This window comes from Colias eurytheme, chromosome 22 (genome assembly GCF_061535395.1).
Source record: "Colias eurytheme isolate Ceu_HAF_F1 chromosome 22, ilColEury1 Martin Lab GWU primary, whole genome shotgun sequence".
NCBI classification, from domain to species: Eukaryota; Metazoa; Arthropoda; class Insecta; order Lepidoptera; family Pieridae; genus Colias; species Colias eurytheme.
Genome location: NC_143001.1, coordinates 925,463 through 949,347, shown reverse-complemented (window position 1 = coordinate 949,347; position 23,885 = coordinate 925,463). Strand labels below are relative to the sequence as shown.

The 23,885-nt window shown below is 32.9% G+C and overlaps 1 protein-coding gene across 3 annotated transcripts; it reads left to right on the top strand.

The window, feature by feature from the left end:
* The first annotated feature begins 3,244 nt into the window (after window positions 1-3,244).
* Incenp (Inner centromere protein) lies at window positions 3,245-23,457 on the top strand. 3 transcript variants are annotated; one of them, XM_090115028.1, is made up of 22 exons: window positions 3,245-3,403; window positions 3,563-3,686; window positions 4,049-4,236; window positions 4,618-4,656; window positions 6,141-6,258; window positions 7,939-8,064; window positions 8,948-9,058; window positions 9,381-9,490; window positions 11,227-11,290; window positions 11,849-11,900; window positions 12,175-12,511; window positions 12,947-13,043; window positions 13,132-13,234; window positions 14,749-14,830; window positions 15,123-15,245; window positions 16,634-16,812; window positions 17,522-17,675; window positions 17,935-18,071; window positions 18,323-18,417; window positions 19,784-19,917; window positions 21,427-21,619; window positions 22,891-23,457. In XM_090115028.1, exons 1-21 carry the CDS (start codon window positions 3,320-3,322, stop codon window positions 21,610-21,612), a joined length of 2,643 nt encoding a protein of 880 aa, XP_089971154.1. In that variant the 5' UTR covers window positions 3,245-3,319; the 3' UTR covers window positions 21,613-21,619; window positions 22,891-23,457. The 3 variants fall into 3 exon arrangements, with proteins under 3 accessions (XP_089971154.1, XP_089971153.1, XP_089971152.1); XM_090115027.1 differs by lacking the exon at window positions 4,618-4,656; XM_090115026.1 differs by lacking the exon at window positions 4,618-4,656 and having other exon boundaries at window positions 15,123-15,251.
* The last annotated feature ends 428 nt before the right edge of the window (window positions 23,458-23,885 follow it).

Below are 23,885 nucleotides of genomic sequence, written 5' to 3'. Positions count from 1 at the left end.
GGAAAAAAATTTAAAGCTTTCGTTTCATTGTAGTTTTTTCGAAATAATCAAAGTTAATTCAAATTGTGTTAAAAAAATAAATATAAGTATGGACGAAGGTACAAACTACAAACCTTGTTATTTAGATTTCTATGGTACAAACATTGAAAAAATTTTAATGAAATAATCAAAATCCAAATTTCTTAAAATAACCGTAAATATTTTTCAACCAATTATTATGTATACCACTTTATTCACACATTAATGAGGTTATTGCTAACTCTATGAATATTTTTTTTTCAACAATGAACTTAGCGCAACCTGCTGGTGCGTTTCATGTTCCAATTAAGCATCAGCATAATTCGGCATTGTGCGGCACTGAGTCGCATTATGCTCTGTAATTGGAAAACAGCCATAGTGTACCTGAAATGCATGAAAAAGATTTTACCGAATACCTACGCGTAAAATTAAGATGTCCTTAAATCAATCAGATCAATATGCTATTTAAGAAAATAAAGTACTACATTTTTATATTAATAGAATTTTTTTTCTATTATACATTTAAATTTTAGTCATTTTAAAGCGCGGCCAAGACTACGTAATGCAATCGCTATCTGTAATCAAAACCAGGAAATAAAAAATCCTAGCCGTGTAATTAGTCCAGTCTGTGGGGAAATGTAAAAGCCTCTGCTCTACAAAAGGTGGCGTAGAAAATGTTTTGAAACAATATTGTTTAGGTATGAAAGGTTAATAAAAATCCAAGTTTTCGACCTTGACGGACCCAGGCGCTAGCCGCCATCTTGAATTAAAGGTGCTAAAATTAGGTATATTTTAAATAACTTCTCAATTGTTTACTAAATCACAAAAGTGTCTATGAGGGGTTCAAAGAAGACAAAATTACCTACATTTTTTTCATACATGATTATTCTTTAAGTCTTAAAGGTAAAAAGTTACAAGCGACGGAAATAATAATATTTACAGAAATCATATAATTTTAATTTTGTTTAAAAATTGTGCAGCAATCTTTTTTTATTCTTTTTGATGGCCCGGGCTGGTTAATGGTGGCTTCTTCATTATCGTCGCTGAAATTTTCTGTTTCATTGTCTGTATTTTTAGTTTCCAACCATGAAATTTCGTCGATTAAATTTACTTTTTATTGATAACTTTACGAATCGTTCATATCGGATATCTTCTAAGGATTCCTTATCCATGTCCCCTCCGTAAAAAGTTACTAGAAAGCGTGCTCCAGCGTCTTCGATTTCTTCTGGTCATGATGACGAAATTTCATGGTTGGAAACTAAAAATACAGACAATGAAACAGAAAATTTCAGCGACGATAATGAAAAAGCCACCATTAACCAGCCCGGGCCATCAAAGAGAATTAAAAAAATGATAGCTGTACAATTTTTAAACAAAATTAAAATTATATGATTTCTGTAAATATTATTATTTCAGTCGCTTGTAACTTTTTACCTTTAAGACTTACAGAATAATCATGTATGAAAAAAATGTAGGTAATTTTGTCTTCTTTGAACCCCTCATAGACACTTTTGTGATTTAGTAAATAAGTGAGAAGTTATTTAAAATATACCTAATTTTAGCACCTTTAATTCAAGATGGCGGCTAGCGCCTGGGTCCGTCAAGGTCGAAAACTTGGATTTTTATTAGCCTTTCATACCTAAACAATATCGTTTCAAAACATTTTCTACGCCACCTTTTGTAGAGCATAAATACCTACAGACTGGATTAAATGTGATATATTTTCCTATAGTAAAAAGAAGGTAAAAGGTAACAATACAATTTTAGATTATTCATATTCATTAACCTCCTAAGGACCAATGGCCTCATATAAGGACATAAACACCATCACCATTACAACCCAAAGCACCAAAAAGTTTTAACTAAATTACCAACCACCGTCCTCATCCGATGACAAAATCGAAAATTCGAAATATCTTAAAAAATACCGCGCTTTTCTGCCTATGATCACTGTGTAACGCGATTGGCTGAATTGAACTATTAGGTTTGGTAGGTAAATGGGTTATCCAATCACAGAATTTTAAAATACTTTAGTTCAAGTTTGTAAAATGGCTGGTCAACGTAACAGAGGTAAGTTAAATCGTTAATTATCATATTAATCTCTCACTTGATTTTCATTTGGTATTGAAAAATAAATAGTAAAAACAGTACAGGAACGTATTTTAATTAAATTTAACGAAACAATTCATATTGTATTTTTTAAATTCACGGATAATTTTTATGTGATCATGTGAGAACATTGGTCGTTACTTACAACATTATTTTCATTTTTTTTGTACTCAGTTGAAGACATTGGTAGTCAATGACTATAAAACATTTAATTAGTTAATAATTTATTTTGTTGTTTTACAGTAATTTTGAGTATAATTGTCCTGTTTTATGATTATAATTTATTTAAACTGTCAACAGGAATTACTATTGCAATCAAAATAAACAGTTATCTTCCTTATTTTTTCAGTTATTCGTGACGATAATATCATCGATTTCCTAGCCGACTGACGGAGATTTTATTCCTAGTGATGAAGACTTAGGAGACCCACCATTTGTTTCCAAATCGATTTTTAGTTAGCTCATTGATATTTCATGTTCCTAATATTGTACTTCCAATGTTTTTATTTCTTTTTTTAACATATGTTCTGTTGTATGTATAGTTATTTGTATGTATAGTTTAGATATTTTATTACCTAATATGTAGTAAACTTACACATTTAGAATTTAAGAAAAACTGTTTTTAATTCTTTTGTATACTTTTTAGAGGTTATTGTATGATCTCATATGTTATAACATAAGTAAATAAAAAAATCTACAAGTAAAACCTAATTTTAATAAAAAAATTTTTGGATTCACTTAGGTCTGATGTGATCACATGGGAACAAAATAAATCGAGTTTTTTTTTTCAGAAATGTATTCTATAAGCTATATTTTACACAGATAAAAAATCCCACAAGTAAATTTTAACTCTAACAATAAAAAAAAAACAAAAAAATACCATTGGGTGGCAGGGCTGCTGTATTTTTATGTACTCAGGTGAGAACAATGGGTGGTAATGCAGAATAGGATTTTTTTAGCTTGGTCCTTAGGAGGTTAAGACCATAGACACTTTAATTTAACACTTGTCTTTACTAAACTTGCTAAACTGAACGCGTTTTTATTGGGCCGCCATGTTGCATTTTGTTTGTGTCGGAATGTTGGTATCCTGGATTCAATTTCAAACGGTTTTCGATTGTGTAGTGTTTTAGCCGTGTTTTAGCGTTTGACAAATTTATGAAACTTTTAAGAAAGTGGTGTTATTTTTCCAATTATGTCCATTTTTAATGAGTTGATATTACCGAAAATCACTGAAATACCCAAGGCTTATGTCAAGAGTTTTAACGATGATCTTAAGGTACATAAAAAGTGTTATGTGTAATATAAAATTGAGGCAGACTATATCGAAATTCCGCGTTTTTAAAATACTTTAATTTGTTTCTAGTAGTTTTAAATTCATATGTATCCGTGTTCAGTGTTGTGAAATAGTATATTTCTAAGAGTTATTACGTTCCAGGCAGCATTTGCGTCTTTTCAAAAATTCGAAGAGGAGTTTCAAAATGGGAAGGCCAAAGCGCGAGAGAAATCTGTCAAAGATAAAACCATTTTGACGACCCTCAATAGCATCGACGAGGACGAAGGTATGTAATTAATTAAACTTTAAAGCTATATTGAGTTTGTTATAACTTTGTAAACATTAGCATAAGAACTAAACAAAATTGTAAAGTAGTTCGAATTGACTCAACAATGTCAGTTAACTTGAATACGAGGAAACTAATCTCGAATATTCAAACAGATATATCATTTATTTATTTGCACTAACATTAAAGTTAAGTGGTCCTTAAGTTACAACCAATTAGTATATTTTTATTATCACAATAATATGACAATAAAATCCTTACTATAATTTTACAAGCTTACAATACTTTTAAACATTTCTTTTTATCAAAATATACAAAATACATGTTACATTACATAAACTATAGAAAATAATAACTTTTAGTTGAACCAAAAACAAACAAAGCGAATTCAAAGTCCAGTTCCGATAGAAGTTCTACCGAAAGCGCTAGTAGTAAGAGAGGATCCAAAAAACGCAGTAAACATGAAGTAGACGGCATGTCAAGTCCCGAACAAGAGAAAAGGCTAAAGAGAAATGCATCTGTTAAAGCGCAGAGCATTATTAGTAAACAGGTAAGATGGTTTTTATTGTTATAAAAGAATGTAAAAGAATTTATAAATGCTCACTTTCTTATCTATACTAATATTTTAAAGCTGAAGAGTTTGTTTGAATGCACTAATCTCAGGAATAATCTACTGATTTGAATAATTTTTGGGTGTTAGATAGCCCATTTATGGAGGAAGTCTATAGGCTATATATCATCACACTAAGAACAACATGAGCGGAGCAATGTGGGTAAAACTGCAGGGCACAGCTGTTGTAAAAAATAGGGACATAGTAAATTGTGAATAAAACATTATTTCTAAAGTAAATTCATATTTATTATGATTCCAAATATTATAATTAGTCATCTCAAAATACTGTATGGTTAATTATTATAAATTTATTTCCAGAAAACATTAAATGATAGTGTGGAGATTGTGTCCGATGAGGTACTTTCTGTTTTAAAAGTGATTGTATGTGGTTGTTAATTAGTTTTAACATTTTGGTAGCACAATACTCCTTTATTGTAATTATGTGTGTCATTACTCATTATGTAGTTTTTTTTTTAATAAGGATAATGACAGTTAATAAATATTTGGCAAGGGAGTTAATATTAATACCTTCTCAAATAATTAACTATAAAAGTACTCTATTACAAAATAATATACTATAACAATATTTTTTGGAATTTAAGTCATGCTAACAGAAAATTGTTTACAATTGAAATGATTTTACAACAGATTTATGTGTTTCAGAATCCATTATAATATATTATGTTGTTGTAGTACATAGAATTAATCTAATTAGATATACAGTCAAAATCTGTTATAACGACATCGAAGGGACTACTCATATTGAGTCGTAAAAACCGATAGTTGTAACAACCGGATTTGAATTTTCTCCCTTTCTTTCCAAACGGTTAAAATTGTCGAGTGTGATACAATATATTCTTTTGCCAGGTAGCTTTGAAATAATACGCGATTTTTCTTCAATATTGATTTGTTTTCTTTTTTGCGACATGTTACAATTTTCACAGTTAACTCAACAATATGTTTTGGTGTGCCTTGTGTAAAGATAAGTAACAAACTGACTTAAGAGATATGACAAGGCGGGCCTTCAGGCTAGGTACTGCATGCATGTGCTTTGTTTCTAAGAATTACAAAAGACCCTAAACTTTGATTACTTTTACGATAATAGCCATTGACTATTATACTGCCAGATGTGGATACAGTTACCTATTCAAATTGTTTACAATACAGCTGAGCCGGTCGTTCTACAGATATAAAAAAAAAAAAAAAATATTAACAAAAAAATTAGAAGAAAAATATTAACCAAATTCGGTATGTTGTTCTAAACGATGTCGCCATAAACGGTTTTGACTGTACTAACATTTATTGTACTTATCTATCTACATAAAGTTATAAGGTTTCACATAACAAGTTGTGAATGTTTATGGAAAACAGTAGTAGTGGCGATTTGAATTAAAAGTATGTAGGTTTGTATCAAATGTAACTAATTACTCTCACACTCACAGTATTTTACGATAGCGGTTGGTTTGAGGACAAATCCTACTAATAATATTATAAATGCGAAAGTTTGTGAGGATGTGTGTGTGTGTGTGTGTGTTTGTTATTCTTTCACGCAAATACTACTGAACCAATTACAATGAAATTTAGCACACATATAGAGGGTAACTTGGATGAACACATAGGATAGGTTTTATCCCGGAAATCCCACGGGAACGGGAACTATGCGGGTTTTCCTTTGAAAACGCGGTCGAAGCCGCGGGCGGAAATCTAGTAGTATAATATAATTAAAATGAATATTTACAGACCGTTATTGTTGCTTATTGAGCAAGAGAATATTTTAAACTTTGTATTATGTATTTATTATTATTTATTATAAATAAATAATTAATTAATTAAATTTATAGGTGAACGTGAACTTAACTCAAAAGCTGCGTCGTGAGAATTCGTTAGAGAAGACGAAAGGCCGTCGGCGCAAGGATGATGACAAAGAAAACGCGGAACCCATTATACCTGCTGTGCAGGGTATGTTTTTTTTATTATTAATTAATTGTTATTTTACATTTTTAAGGGTTTAAGCAAGTGAAGGGATACCTAAACAACATTTAAATATGTACATTGTACGGGTATTCTTCTACTATATTAGAGCAGGCTCCAAGGAGATGTTCGTTTGCATAAATCGCGGACCTAAATCTGACTTCTGATATATATTGTATAGATCCCAGACATCCTATAGACAGATGTTGCCAACCAGTTTTGTGGTCCCCTTCCCCGCACCCCGGTAATTAAATATGGCATACAAAGAAAAAAATAAACATTTCCAAAATATGCCGCGTGGGGTATCAAATGAAAGAGCTTATTGAGTAGATCACGAATATATAGCATACTATAACATTTCTTACACTTTCTCTAAGATTTTTTAGAAAATATACGAAAATGGTCCATTTTTGAGTTAACTTTAAACCACTATAGATTGAAAACTCATGAATATATTTTTTAAATTATTATTTTAAATAATTAACAATAGTCCATTGTTTACGATTCAATAGTTCGTACAGTGAAATAGTTGCATGGGGGAGTGGGGGGAGCATCCAAAGATGGCGAGTATATTTTCAAGTTTATGCCAAATCTAATCACACAGAGGCTGATTCAAGAATTTTCTGCCATATTTTTCATTCAGTCAAACACAAAGACAGTGCAGAGATAATTATTCTAAGCCCTGACACCGATATTTTTGTATTAGGCCTTTATTTCTGGCATAAACTTGAAAATATACTCGCCATCTTTGAATGCTCCCCCCACTCCCCCATGCAACTATTTCACTGTACGAACTATTGAATCGTAAACAATGGACTATTGTTAATTATTTAAAATAATAATTTAAAAAATATATTCATGAGTTTTCAATCTATAGTGGTTTAAAGTTAACTCAAAAATGGACAATTTTCGTACATTTTCTAAAAAATCTTAGAGAAAGTGTAAGAAATGTTATAGTATGCTATATATTCGTGATCTACTCAATAAGCTCTTTCATTTGATACCCCATACGGCATGTTTTGGAAATGTTTATTTTTTTCTTTGTATGCCATATTTAATTACCGGGGTGCGGGGAAGGGAACCACAAAACTGGTTGGCAACATCTGTCTATAGGATGTCTGGGATCTATACAATATATATCAGAAGTCAGATTTAGGTCCGCTATTTATGCAAACGAACATCTCCTTGGAGCCCGGTCTATATGTTCGTTTTATAATAAGTTATCTACATAAACCAAAATTGTATTATTATTTAAAATAGATACATTATTTATCATGAAAATCAACGCAACGGATTTTGATGCGGGTTTTTTTTAAAAGATAGAGTGTTTCAAGGGGAAGGTTTTAGTATATAATTTACTAGCTTTCCGCCCGCGGCTTCGCCCGCTTTGTCTAAAACACAATAAAGTATATACTAAAACCTTCCTCTTGAATCACTCTATGTATTAAAAAAAAGCGCATCAAAACCCGTTGCGAAGTTTTAAAGATTTAAGCATACAAAGGGACGTAGGGAAATAGACTATATATATAATAGAATAGAGAAAACGACGTTGTTTTATACTATGTAGTGATTAGGTTTTAAACAAAGCGGGCGAAACCGCGGGTGGTAAGTTAGTATAAATAAAACTAATATGATTTATATATTAAGATTTATTAAATAAACTTGCAGTAAAAGAAGAAAAGATATCAATCGCACCAGAGCCCATGGAAATGGAATCGCTATTGAATGTTGAAGTGAAACAAGAATTGGATAAAGATGATATCGCTATGCCTCCGCCTTCTATGCCTGTGCCTAGTAAGTATAATGTTATAAGAAATTTTTCTTCTTGGAGTATTTAAATGTAAAATGAATGTCTCATTAATTGTCTAAAAACCACCTCATAATATGTGATAAGACTCGCTTTAGATACTGTTTTAAACAAAATAATACTGTTTTAAGGGCCGATTTTTCAATGCTCGGATAAAACTTATCCGTCCAATAAAGTATTACAGGATAATAATAAAATGTCACGTAAACTGTCAAAAACGGGCAATTAGAATACGTTTTTAAAATGGTTGTTTAATGTTTTATACATTATTCCACGTATAAGTTTTATCCAAGCATTGAAAAATCGGCCCTAAATATGAACTTTTATTATTAATTTTACTTTGTCGCAAGTATTAAGTGCAAAAATACAGTTCTATTCAATTTTAAAATATAAATAAATTTGAGTTCACAAGAATAATTAGAGAAACTTGAGAATCATTCATAATGAAAATAATCTGTCTTTTTGGATAATTAAATTGCTTTTCAATGCAAAAATTAGAAGCTCTCTCTTTTTTCTCTTATTGTCTTTAATAATATATTAAATTATTATTTATTCATGTCTGGCTAAAAGCTTATAAATTTTACACTATACAGTATACGTCTTATATTATAAATATATTATACTATTTTAATAATATGTGTAATAGAATATTTTATTTAGTTTTCCTTGTTCGTATTGCCTTGTTTTTGCTCACCCACTTTTTGCTTTTGTGTATTTCCTATATTTTAAGGGTTGCCTGGCAGAGATCGCTGCCTAGCGATAAGGCCGCCTTTTGCTTGTTTTATATTATGTGTTGTGTGCTTTTGCATTTGTATTTATTTATAAGCAATAAAGAATTTTCATTCATTCATTCAAATTTTTCGTCTATAGAGCAACGTAAAGCAGCACAAAAGGATAAAGCGGATGATACAAGCGATGAAGCACCAACAAGGAGACGGACCACTCGTACTAAGAAACAGACAGACACACAACCAGCACCAGGTATACTAGTGTAATAATTATAATTATTAATTTATTTTTTATTTCTCTATCTTACAATTAACATTATAGTAGCTTTCCGCTCGCGGCTTCACCTGAATTGTACACTAAAACCATGCTCAAGAACTAGGCTTTGGCTTACCTAGGTCCTAGCCGAAGCCTAGGTCTTGTTCTTGATTTAATTTGATTGGATTATTACACCTATAACAAGTCACCCTGTCTGTATATTTCACTAAAAATTCACCAGGAAATTTAGTTTAATATATTTTGCTCAATATTATTTTGAATCTGAGACTGCTAATTTATTTTTTATATAATTTCGCAGTAGCGTCAACAAGATCTACGCGAGCAAGCAATAGAGCGACCAAACAAACAGAAAGTGAAGATTCAGTTGCAGTAGCAGAAGCTAGACCCAAACGAACCAGGGGGAAGAAGGTAGTTTAAATAATATATTATACTAAAGTAAGGTCAACGAGAAGCGATACAAAAGGTCATTCACCTAAAAAAACAACTGTGGCGTTGACAATCTAATATCTATCTCTTTCCATCAAGTGCCTTTGTCGTAATGTCTCGTTATCCCGGCTAAAACATAACAACGTCAAGACGGATTTGGCAACATTCGGGCGGCCATTTTATTATTCTTATTATATTTTATAATTCAGAAAATTATTATTATTCGCGTTATTTAATTTAAATCTACATTATACAAAATTCAAATTATGAAAAATTTTATAAAAATAGACTCCTTTTTGGTATTATTACAATTTGCCGGATATTTTTTAAAAATATATGAATCCAACTTACAAAAAGTTACGCACCCCTGCAATTCCCAATGACTTTGCATGTTTTTTGTTTACATTTGGTATCGCTTCTCGTTGGCCGTACTTTACATAAAAATAACCGTATCATTAATACTGTGGTAAATGCATGAGCATCCTGGGTTAAATTCATGGAGGAGACGAAGAAAAAATATCTCAGTCTGGTAGGACACAGAAGGTTGATCACTTACGTGTCCCTAAAGAAAATCGATCAGTGAAACAGATGTATGCATCCTGCATCTGCCTCTTAACCCGTGACGCGTCATACGCACAGTGGGTGTGCGTAACTCAAAATGGTACTGTAGCGTCTTGCGCACAAACGCCTGTGCGTAACGCGGCCCGTGACATTGAAGGTCATCAGTAGAGACTTACAAGTGAATGTTTCCAGTATAAAAAATATTTCTCTATGCCTTAAACATTTATAATTCGAATCGACACGACTCCGAGACAGGCAATAGAGACCAAAACCACAAAATAAAAAAAAAAGTGAATCATTTGATGATGATGAATGATGACTCAGCATTATCATGTAAGTGTTAGTATGTAAGCAATTAAAATTAAAACAAAAGAAAATCAATTTTTTATAATTTTATAGAAAAAATATATCGTCATGATTACATTTTTATGCTATAACTAGTTTCTTCCTCTTTCCAAAAATATATCATACATGGCATATAATTATAGAACAATAGGGTAAATAAAATTTTCAAACTCGGTAGTCATAAAAAAGCTAGATTTCGTGAACTCCCTTGACACTATCGGGATCGGTGCCGGCTGTGCGCCGGACGCGTAACGGGTTAAATACATGGGACTTCAATAATAAAAGATGCCGATGCTTATGTTTTATTACAATAAAAAAAATGTATGCGTGTACTAGAGTACACACGTAAGAAGTGAAACTTCTTTATGACCTTAAAAATGTCACGAGTATGGCGTAACGCAAAAATGTCACGCGTACGGCGTAACGCAAAAATGTCACGCGTACGGCGTAACGCAAAAATGTTACACTAAATTTTTGTCCAACCCCGATAAAGAAGTTTCACTTCAAAAATGTGTGCGTGTACTAGACAAGTGTACACACGTAAGAAGTGAAACTTCTTTGTGACCGTATTTTTCAAAAAATAATTTACTATAGGCAACTTTACAGAAATACGTCGAATCAGGCGTGGTAGGGATAAGAAAAAGATGGCGCGTACAAAAAATGTCACGCGTAACGAAAAAATGTTACACAAAATTTTTTTTCCAACCCGGATAAAGAAGTTTCACTTCAAAAATAGAATATTGAAATTCAAATATTAATTAACTCAAACTTGATAAAACTTAAATTTTTACCTATTGTTTTTTTTTTTCTAGGCGGTCCCAGAAACTTCAACTGACACTGATAAAGATAGTCGGAGTACGCAAGATAGTGGAATTGGTTTGTTATTTATTTTAGCACTAAAACATGTAATTTAAAAAGTTTTTCTAGATGCAACTTTACAATTTAATAACATAAAACATTGTTGAAATTTAAAAATATTTTCGTCATATTAACTTATTTCAGTTGTTACAAATGGTGTATGTTTAGTATATATATTATACAGGGTGTCCCACTGTTGGTATACTAAGCTCAAAGGAGGTTATAGTTTTGCATACGCTGAGTATGTAAAAAATACTTATAAAATTCCAGATGCATTTTTTTTTCAAATACATAGATGAATTCTTAAACTCTTTGTGTACACCAATAACAAGCAACCCACCCAACTTTGCCACCAGCACGTGAGCTATCGTTTAAGATTATGTCTTCATAGACAAAATGCTCACATTAGCGAAGCGGTATATACCGGCTGAGCGAAGCTAGTTTTGACGTAATTTTGTTGTTTAAGTATTTTTTACGTGATCAGTGTATGCAAAACTACAAGTCCCTTCGCGTTTAGTATACCAATAGTGGGACACCCTGTATATGTATTATTATGTCATGAAAATTTGTTCACAGCATCACCGGCCGAAAAGCCACGACCTAAACGGACGAGGAAATTGCAGAAAAAGTGAGTATTGTATCATTTGATTGTCATTTATACTAAAACTGTGTTAATTTTAACATTGCTAATTAAGAATAAGAATTGAAAAGATATTCAATAGGCCACATAATAGGTATTGTCTCAATTCAACTAAAACAATAAATACCACGGAATAATAAAGATTATAATTTCCAAAAAAAGAAACCTACAGGAAAAGTTAAGTTTAATAAATTACAATTCAACACAAAATTTTCTCTGCAGAATAAACTCAAAATTTAATACAAATTATTATATTTTTTAGCAAAAAAGACGAAGAACCACCTCAACAAGTTGAAATACCGCCAACCGAAGTAGAAATTCAACAACCCGTTATAATAAAGGAAGAAAGAATATCACAACCGGAATATTCTTCACCGTTACTACAGAAAATTGTTAAAACTAACAAAGTGAACGACAAAACAGTATTAATTGAAAGTAGGAATATAACAGAGATTGATGGGATTCAAAATGGGGTTGAAAATGGGATTGAAAGTGATAAAGATTTGGAAAAAACGCGAGTTATATCTAAAACTATGGACACATTAACGGTCGTTTTGCCGAATGGAGTGTATAATGCATCGGTCAGTCCGAGAAATAATGTGAGTATTTTTAACAAATGGGTAAATTGAGAAAAAATTTGATGGTGAAAGACGCAGGTTCGAATCCCGATTCGTTATGAACCCACACTTTTCAAAATATTTTTCTTTTGTAAATTTATAAAGAATAGAAAAAATTCGATCACGAGGCGGGATTCGAACCTGATATTTTTATTTTGTACATTTTTGAAGTGAAACTTCTTTATCGGGGTTGGAAAAAAATTTAATGTAACATTTTTTCGTTACACGTGACATTTTTCCGTTACGCGCCCTCTTTTTCTTATCCGTACCACGCGTGATTCGACCGTATTTCTGTAAAGTTGCATATAGTAAATTATTTTTTGAAAAATAAGGTCATAAAGAAGTTTCACTTATTACGTGTGTACACTAGTACACGCACCCATTTTTTTATGTATTAATAAATATTTATATTTACAGAGAAATATGAATGAAACAGTAGTTCTAGAAACATGCAATCAAACAGTGGTTCTGGATAAACCGAAAGTGATGGATTCTACTGTAGTCATTGACAAAGGTAATATGTTTTTATATATAGTATTTTTTGTCATTTGTTTCAATTTATGTTATAATATTATTATTTTTTTTATGTTATAATATTACAGGATCAAAAACGAATTTAACAGATGACAATTCACTATTGACGGACGATGAATCCGTTGAGATGAAAACGCCGTCCAAACAAGCGCCTAAAGTGCAAGAACCTACGTATGTATAATATTTACGAATGAAATAAATAAATAAATATTTCAGGACAATTTTCACACACGGCACAATCTGATCCCATACTAAGCTTTCACTTGTGTTATAGAAACCAGATGGCTGATAAATATACATATATATAATTTTTAAATAAATACTTATATAGATAATTAACACCCAGACACAGAGCAAACATCTATGTTCATGATTCATCACACAAAAATTTTTCCCCGGGTGGGATTCGAACCCACGACTTGTGGCTTGGAAGGCAGGGCCACTACCAATCAAGCCAACCGGTCAGTCGATACTATAAATACGTATGATTAGTTAATTATACAGGGTGTCCCACTATTGGTATACTAAGCGCGAAGGAACTTGTAGTTTTGCATACACTGATCACGTAAAAAATACTTTAAAAAAAAATTACGTCCAAAATTTTTTGCTAAATTTTTCCTGAAAATCCATGTTTTCTTCTCTAGCTTCGCGCAGCCGGCATATACCGCTTCTCTAATATGAGCATTTTATCTATGAAAACATAATCTTAAACGATAGCTCACGTGCTGGTGGCAAAGTTGGGCGGCTCGCTTGTTATGGGTGTACACATAGAGTTTTAAGAATTCATCTATTTGAAAAAAAAATGCGTCTGGAATTTTTTAATTATTTTTTACGTACTCAGCGTATGCAAAACTATAACCTCCTTTGAGCTTAGTATACCAACAGTGGGACACCCTGTATAATCATACGTATTTCATTCGTAAACATTTTTATAATCTTCATGTGTTTAGAATCTCCTCAAGACGTGTACTATGTAGATGTTACAAACTTGACGGATTTAAAATGCGATTTATTCATTATATTATCTTCATTTAAAGTAAAAAAAATTAAACAACGTTGATGATAACTTGACAAAAGTGAAACAAGAAATTTGATAGTGATTTTAATAGCAATTTTATTTCACCATAACTTTAGAGAAGTCGATAAAACATTAAAAAAAAACAAGGAAACACAATATTATCGCTGTTCCTTAAATCATTCCGTCCTTTGAGAGAATTGTAATAGTTATTTACATTTTTAAAGAAGAGAAAATCCATACTAATATTATAAATGCGAAAGTAACTCTGTCTGTCTGTCTGTTACTCAATCACGCCTAAACTACTGAACCAATTTTCATGAAATTTGGTATGGAGATATTTTGATACCCGAGAAAGGACATAGGCTACTTTTTATCCCGGGAAAATGACGCAATCCCGGAAATCCCACGGGAACGGGAACTATGTGGGTTTTTCTTTGACTGCGCGGGCGAAGCCGCGGGCGGAAACCTAGTCTTATATATAAAAATGAATCGCAAAATGTGTTGGTAAGCGCATAACTCGAGAACGGCTGAACCGATTTCGATAATTCTTTTTTTATTATATTCCTTGAAGTACGAGGATGGTTTTTATGTAGAGAAAACGTAAACATGTACCACGGGCGAAGCCGGGGCGGACCGCTAGTAATTAATAAATATGATTATATTTTAGTTCAGCAGTAAAAGAAAAAGTACAAAAATTCGAAGAGATGGCGTCCAGAGTGACGAGGACCAAAACGCGAGCTATGAAAAAGGTATATATTTATTATACTATTTTTTACTTGAGTTAAAGGTACATTAGCAATATTTTTTTTTATTTAGTAATCATTATGAAATAATACTTCTCTAATTACCATCTTGTGTCAGTAGGAAATTACAACAATTTTATGAATTATGATTAATAACAATAAACACATCTATATATTGCATGTTGAAGCGTAAGCTATCAATCTATAAAAACACATCTGTTTCTGTTCAGCGGTTTATACACTAAAGATAGACAAACATACAAAATAAATAAATCAAATAATTATTTTTTTCTTACAGCAGGAAGTACAACAAGAGCCAGACACACAAACGCCCCCGGATAAAGTGTCCAAAGTTATTTTATCAGCCGATAACTTGAATAAAATGAACAATATGATATTCAACGGGAAATCCACTATTCCGGTATATGTTAGTTATTCTTTGGGCCGATTTTTCAATGCTTGGATAAAACTTATCCGTCCAATAAAGTATTACACGATAATATTAAAATGTCACGTAAACTGTCAAATACATGCAACTAGAATACGTTTTTAAAATGGTAGTTTTATACACTATTCGACGAATAAGTTTTATCCAAGCATTGAAAAATCGGCCCTTACTTACCTTACTAATCCTGGCTTTGTGGGTGAAAGGGGTAAAAATGTGAAAAGGAAGTTTTTTTGTGTTGTGTGACTAATGTACTTACTAAAATTTGTTTTGAATAAAATACTAAATATTACTGTAGTAAATTATGTAATGTAAAGGCGTAATGTTTGCATGTTTGATAGTAATTGTTCTCTGATGTGCCAAATTTTTATTTCACCATTGGTGTCTCATAAAAATTCCACAAATATCGATTATAATATATCAAACTTGACTTTTTTGGAAGCACTATAGAATTTAATCCTATTTTTTGAAGTGAAACTTCTTTATCGGTTGAAAAAAAATTTTGTGTAACATTTTTTCGTTACGCGTCACATTTTTCCGTTACGCGCCATCTTTTTTTATCCCAACCACGCGTGATTCGACGTATTCTGTAAAGTTGCATGTATGTATGTAGTATTTTTGAAGTGAAAACTTCTTTAGCGGCGTTGAGCACTTTTTCTGTAATGGTATAGATTGTCTAATCTAAAAATGAACGCCCCTCCACTGTGTTTACGCTCACATTCAAAGTACGTGTATAGACGCAATACACACAAATTGGTCTGCCTCATTGGTCGTTCAGTCCTCCAGTCCCGTCCATGCCCGAACGACAGGACCAGTTGGCCAACTAGTGCATAAATGACGCGATGCACGACAGAACGGACGTGTCATTCCGTACATAGCGCGCTCTCCCCGCCATACAATGCTAGGCACCTGAACTGATCGCCCGATTAGTTGACAAATCAGTGCGCGAGAGTCAAAGTTTGCTGTAGAATCGACGCGCGCACACATATAAAGTGGTTCAATAATTATTTGTCCTCACACATTGAAACAATTAAGTTTAGTGGAGGGGCGTTCATTTTTAGATTAGACAATCTCTAAAATCTTAAACTCGCGTCAGGACACGTGACCTGATCGAAAAAGCGTAAGACGGATACCATTCCAAAATATCAAACATGCTCAACGTTAATAATCAAGTTTTCACTTCTGCCGGCACTCCCCCAGTGCAACCCGTCTTTTTTTTTAAAAAAAGGTCATAAAGAAGTTTCACTTCTTACGTGTGTACACGCACACATTTTTTATCCAAGTGTTAGTTTTTGACATGCCTTGCCTTTCTTCACAATAAGTAATTATGCATATATTAAAAAAATTAATATTTAATTTCACAGGTATCGATATCAGCGTCAAAACCGCGTGTAAACACGGTATCAAGTGTAAATAAAGCACATTCTTCGACATCGAAACTGAGCGGTATTAACAAAGCGCGGGAAATCGAGGAATACAAGATGGAGGACGCGAGGAGGAAAAAGGAGGCCATGTTGGAGGCGAAACGGGAAATGCAAAAGAAGTTAGTGTATTTTATATGTTAATAGTATTGGTGAATTATTTGTCTAGGCAGGTAGTTAAATGTTGTCTAGGCAGGTAGTTAATTGCCATCTGTTTGCCTAGATGTCTTTTTTTTTAAAGCACTCGCCATCACAGGGTGTTTGACAGACATTATTTTCTTTTTTTTATTTATTTATATACAAACACAATTTATAGCCACATAATGCCTAAATGTTTAATTAAAGCCTAGAGATTTGATAATGCGGTTGAATAAGCTATTTACCTTCACCTTTCATTATGTATGTTTTGTTTTTGTGGTAAAAATTAATTTGATGTGATTTTAAACTATAATTTGTAGTTAAACACTGAGCTATAGTAGTAGTTACGATTAAAATCAGTATATGTATGTATCACATACTCCTAAAACAAGAAATCTAAATGCTATTGACGTTTTATAGATATTGCGTCATGACGAAAAAAAAATTAAAATTCGAATTAGCAATATTAATCATTATTATCATTACATAGTATAAAACAAAGTCGCCTTTTCTGTCCCTATGTCCCTTTGTATGCTTAAATCTTTAAAACTACGCAACGGATTTTGATGCGGTTTTTTTTTTAATAGATAGAGCGAAAGTGGAAGGTTTTAGTATATAATTTATTAGGTTTAAGCCGCGGGTGGTAAGCTAGTTTACTAATAAACTATTTATATAAAAATTTTACCCTTCCAGAAAGAGAGAAGAGAAGATGGCCGCCGCGGCGGCAGCGAGAGAAGCGGCAGAGAGAGATAGAAGATTGGCACTGGCCGCTGCTGCGAAAGAGAAACAAGAGAAACAGTTGCACGTGGATATGGGCAAGTTGGAGAAACTGAAAGAGGTGGAGAAGGTGAGATTATTATTTTTTCGAGAGCAGTTCTTTTACATAAGATATTGAAGAATTAAACGTACAAAAACATTGTGTGGTTTTATGATACCACGGTAAAAGTGAAACTTAGGCACAAAATTATCGTATTTGTACGATAATGACTCCGAACACTGCATTATACCTACTCGGCAGCCGACCGTCACGCGACATGCGCTACACAGACCAAAAAGTTTGAGACGATGTAATAAAAGTTTCACTTTAATAAATTATTATTTTGCAGAAAAAACAAGAGCTCGCGCGCAAAGTGCAAGAAACGGAGGAGCGGCGGAAAGCGGAGGAGTTGGTGAGACAGAAGAGATTGGAGGAGGAGCAGAGGGCGAGGGAGCAGAGGAAGAGGCAGCAGGAGGAGGCTGACAAGTGAGTTTATATATATGTATTTATAATGTTTCTTTTATATAATTTTAAGGGCCTGAAAAATCGGCCCTTGTTATTTGGCAACTGTTTTTATGTCTAACTTGACCAAATAATAAACATGTGGCAAAGTTGTTATAAAATGAACTTTGTTTATTTGGAAATGATTAAATATTTTGTAGAATACCTTGTATTCAAGTAAAAGTTTTTTTTATAAAAGTTAATATATTAAGATCCGTCGTATTTTTTAATCGCAGAATGAAAAAGGAGTACGCGTTAATGGAGCGGGAAATTGAAAGGAAACAGAGGGAGTTCATTGAGAAACAGAAGTTGAAACAGAGAATGGAGGAAGGTAAGAGTTACTTAATAAGGATTTTTTGAATAATTTCCCTTTTTATATTTGTTTATTAGTAGAATAATTCGACTAAATATTTAATACTAAATGCCTGAATATGAAAATGTGTTCACTAAGTTGAAAGTTGAACCTAATATAAGCTATTTAACGAATAATATGAAACTTAAGGTAATCACTATTCATTTCTATCCATAAATGCGAAAGTAACTCTGTCTGTCTGTCTGTTACTCAATCACGCCTAAACTACTGAACCAATTTTCATGATATTTGGTATGGAGATATTTTGATACCCGAGAAAGGACATAGTCTACTTTTTATCCCGGGAAAATGACGCAATCCCGGAAATCCCACGGGAACAGGAACTATCCGGGTTTTTCTTTGACAGCGCGGGCGAAGCCGCGGGCGGAAACCTAGTAATATAATAATTACATAAAAAAGACGGGTTGCACTCCGGGAGTGCCGGCAGAAGTGAAAACTTGATTATTAACGTTCAGCATGTTTGATATCCATCCGTCTTACACTTTTTCGATCAGGTCACGTGTCCTGACGCGAGTTTAAGATTTTACTAGCGACCCGCCCCGGCTTCGCACGGGTGCAATGCTGATACTAAATACACTACAGAAAAACTGTGAACGTTGTATATAAAAACATAGCGGCCCGCTCCGGCTTCGCACGGGTATAAAATATATAGCCGGGCGGCCGGCCGGTACCGCTGCAAACGCTACGTCCCGCAATTTTTAAATCTGTAATATCTTCGAAAATATTCTCTTAAATCAAACGGTGTAAAGGGCCATATAGATCTATATTAAACGAACAATGTATTCAAGGTATTTAATTGGTTAAGGATTAATGCTGTATTGGTTAAAATCGCATCGCAAATTAGCCATTATTTGTCGTAAAAAGTAAATGACAAAAAAAGTTATTGTGGGTTATCCATAAGAGATAGACATATACCGTCGCGGACTTTTCTGTAGACCTTTTCAATGTGTATAATACTTAGTACATTATTTTGATAAAAGTCGTAGGGTTCAGCCTGCGTTTGCAATGTAAGCGGAAAAAATGTAATTTTTTACGACATCACATTAGAAACCTCAAAAATAACAGTACTTCTCCACTATTTAATGAATATTATTATACATATAAACCTTCCTCTTGAATCACTCTATCTATTAAAAAAAACCCCATCAAAATCCGTTGCGTAGTTTCAAAGATTTAAGCGTACAAAGGGACATAGGGACAGGGAAAGAGACTTTGTTTTATACTATGTAGTGATACCCATTACAAAAAAAGTGCTCAACGCCGCTAAACAAGTTTTCACTTCAAAAATAAAGTTTTAAGTAAGATTTTGTCAACAATTTTTCAGTGTGTGCAATGAAAACACCGCGAAAGTATCCGCCAATAGAACCAGTATATATGGAAGACGGGTTCCAATACCTTAACTCTGATGAAGAAGCCGATCCTATTGAAAGACCTATGCCTACGTGGTCTTCTAGTAAAGTGAGTGTAAAAAATATTAATATCTATACAAATATTAAATTGCTACAGAATTTGTTTGTCTGTTTTAATGCGCTAATCTCAAGAACAACGGGACCGATTTGAAAAAAATGTTTTTGTTTCACTATTTGATAGCCTATTGATCGAGGAAGGTTATAGAAACCATGCTAACAATTATAGAAGCAGAAAATCTTTCTTGAAAAATAAGAGGAAATTGAGAAACCGCGTTTTGTGGTGCTTATCGGCTTGGCTACACAAGATCGAATTACATAAACAAACAATAAACAATAATCTTTATTTCCAAAAGTTATAAGATGCATAGAAATTGAAAACCCTTGCTCCCACACTAGGATTCCCTGTATCACATATTTCATTTATTTTTTTCCATTCTACAAAAATTAAAATAATAGTATAACTAAATACATTTTGGAAGTGAAACTTCTTTGGTGCGTTGAGAATAAAATTTCAAAGTCGCATCATGGCAATACAGTTTCGTCATGAAGAAGTTTCACTTCTGAAACGTGTGCTCGGCACACACGCTCTTTTTTCTATGTTTATTCCATTATACTATAACTGAAAATTATACAGTTATAGTATAATGGAATAAAAATATTATAGTATAACCAAACCCCGGACAATGCATACAAAATTATCGTTTTGACAGTCACACTGTAGAGACTGCAAATGTGTGTGTTAACGCTTTATAGTTGGTACATTTGTGACTAGCGTAAAAAAAAATTCGCGTTTTTCTGATGAAATACATCCGTAAACAGCACAATATCTAACCCATAGAAATCTAAATAACAAGACACTAGAAGTCGTAAGCGCGCGTGACCTTGTCGCCACTCAGGTGACTTTCACATCACCAATGTGTTCGTCACAGTTCAGTTGCTCTGGAGAAGTATGTGTGTAAACATGGTGTGTTTCAGCATTTCCCATTGCGGAAATTCTTCCACAAGTTGTAATTATACTAATAAAGGAATAATATTTCATCGGTAAACATTTTACGTCTCATATACTTAGGGATGTTATTCTAAAATAAACCGTAAATTCGTGCGTTAGGATACATATTAAAAAGCTTAATTTAATATTTAAGTTAGTTTTCACTAAAATCAAGTTGTCCAATAAAAGGCATAGTTTACTTGTGTGTACTGTTTAGCTATCGGTAATGTGTTGATTTTGGCGACAGCGGTTTTCATACGAATTATGACATTATAGCACTTCTATGTGTCTTGTTATTTAGATTTCTATGATCTAACCATTTTCTACGAAAAACGATAATCACAAATCCAAAATAATAAAATTACTTTAAGTCAATTTGATTAATGTAGTCAATCTACGTTGCGTATCGTCCTTGCAGAAAAATATGGACCATTATTAGCCTGATCGTGCGGGGTGAGGTAAGTGTTTAATTTTGGCGGGAGGCGGAGAGTGTCCGTTCTGTAGCGTTTAGCTACTATTATGTATTCTGTGGTATAACTTAAAAATAATACTTCCATCTTTATTTTTCAGGCCCGCTACCGTCACCTCTCTTACCAAAACCGCATACCAGTATGCCACATTGACAAACTATTCTCCGTCCGGGAACACACCCCGGATTTACGGGAAATATTCCCAAATATAGACAGATCTAGACTGAAACGAACTTCGTCCGCTGTTTGGAGATCGCCCGCTAGACTTGCGGCCCTACACGAGTGAGAGTGATGTAAGTGTTCAAGTTGTAAGTAGTTAGTGTCAAAGTGTATAAGTAACCAGATTTTAGAGAAATATTCCACAATACAGTGAAACTTGGTTAAGTGGGACCTGGATAAGTGAGAAACCTCCATAACTGGAACTCATGCTGAGGTCCCAACACTTTGGCACTGAATTACCTCTGTTAGTGGGAGGAGGTAAACCTCTATATCTGGGATTTGTTCTTTCGATTTATCATCATAGTTACCTCTATAACTGAGACAGCGAGTAAATTTTATAAGCATAAACCTCTGTAACTGAGATAACATTGTTTGTTTACTTATTCTTATTCTACTCACAAATTCCACAAGTAATTCCAAGTACGTAAGTACAAATTTTGAGCTTCAATTACCTTCAGTTTTAGTTTCGCTTTACTATCATACAGATGTTTATTTGAAAAATGTCAAATTATTATTGGAACCCTCTGTAAATGAGACAGATATTTATTTATACCTGTATATCTGAGACACTGGGTAAGTGGAATACCTCTATAAGTGAATCGACATTCCCGGTCCCTTGATGTCTCACTTAACCAGGTTTCACTGTATATGTATACAGAGCCACTACCACAGTATAGAGTTCTAACAGTAAAGTAACTGAGATTTAATAATGACAGTGTGTATCGTTGAACCAATGATATTGTTACTGTGTACATAGTAATTGAGATAAAATAAATACTTAATAATCATTGAAGCAATGATATTTTTACTTTATAAATCTCGAGGTGCATGTTTGTGTAAGTGAGCGGTTTCCAACGTTTTGTAGAAAGTTTCCGTACTGTTTATATTCTGTTGACTGTGGCACTACTAAATTTTTATAGAGTTAACAAATCCTATTTACTTTTTAAACAATAAGTGGAACATCTTCAGGCGCGTGAGAGTAAAATTTCAAGTCATGGCAATTCCGTCACGTCATCGAGTAAGGCGACGATTTTGGCATCTTTGAATCTTGCCAAAGAAGTTTCACTTCTGACACGTGCTGGGCACGCTCTTTTACACGCTTTATATTAGCTTCACCTGTATGTTTGTATGTTTGTAACCGACTTCTTTGGGCGCGATTTTGACCCACTTTAAACGGCCAGATTTCGTTCAAACTTTGTAGATTTATTGAGAACCGATGACAATACACTAATTTGATAAAAATTTTCTATTTTTTAGTTCGGTTTTCTATAAAAAGCGCGTTTTTTATTTTTTTAACTATTATTTTTTACACGAATTTTATTCATTTTTTTTTTTTTAATTTCAGGTTTATCCACGCTGGTATATGTCGCTGGCGGCGTTTGTAAATATAGTGCATAAAGTTATATGTAATCTATTATATGAAGTACTACTGCCTATTCACTATATATTATTATATGTAACTTTAAATTATGTGTTAATTTAAAGATATAACTACTAAGGAACTTAGAACTTGTCTTGTTCGCGAAGGAATGAGAAAATGGTTTGGCTTTGTAAAATAGATGGTTGAAACGCAAAACCAAAGATATCTTCAAAATAAAACTTCTAAACGCATATAAACATCTCATGTTGTTTACGTTATTTTAGCTTGTTTGCATATGTCTTTTTTAAACTAGAATTTTTCCAATTTAAACTTGTATAATTAAGCTATTGCATAGCTTCTATCGCGGGCCTTGAGCGCGGGGACCGAATCGAGAAATTTCGTAACGAAAAAACCTCACGCTCCCCACGGGGACGGGCGCGGAGGTGTGGCTTGAAGGCATAGCATGCAATAGCTTTACCGCGGCAGTCCCCGAGTGACACACGTCTTTTTTTTTCCATACCTATCATTTTTTTCCATTTTGCAGATATTTCATATAGTAAATTATTTTTTTGAAAAAAATAAGGTCATAAAGAAGTTTCACTTCTTACGTGTGTACACTAGTATACGCACACATTTTTTTATCAGTTGAATTACAAGCGAAAAATAATGTTTCACTAAATACAAATTTGACCATCTATTTTACTTTGACTAAAATACCTACAATTATAATATAATTAGCAAAATAATTGTTCTATTGATATAGATGCAAAGGAAATGTTATTGCTTATAATGTCCAAAGGACATGATTTTTTATCAAAATTAGACTTTAAAGTTGTGTGCATTTTTTTCTTCAAGAAAGCACGAGAAATCTCTTCTCTTAATTTTATAAATAAAAGCAAGCATTGTAAAATTTTGTTCCGTTGTCAAAATTAAAAATTGGTTTTTAAGCCAAAACAAAAAAAGGTCACATACTAAAAATG

What these genes read in the sequence shown, in the direction of transcription:
- Incenp (XM_090115028.1), top strand. Translation starts at nt 3,320, where the DNA reads ATGTCCATTTTTAATGAGTTGATATTACCGAAAATCACTGAAATACCC. An exon ending in AAACGCGAGCTATGAAAAAG is followed by an intron (nt 14,831 to 15,122) that starts GTATATATTTAT and finishes TTTTTCTTACAG; the next exon opens with CAGGAAGTACAACAAGAGCC. An exon ending in AACTGAAAGAGGTGGAGAAG is followed by an intron (nt 17,676 to 17,934) that starts GTGAGATTATTA and finishes ATTATTTTGCAG; the next exon opens with AAAAAACAAGAGCTCGCGCG.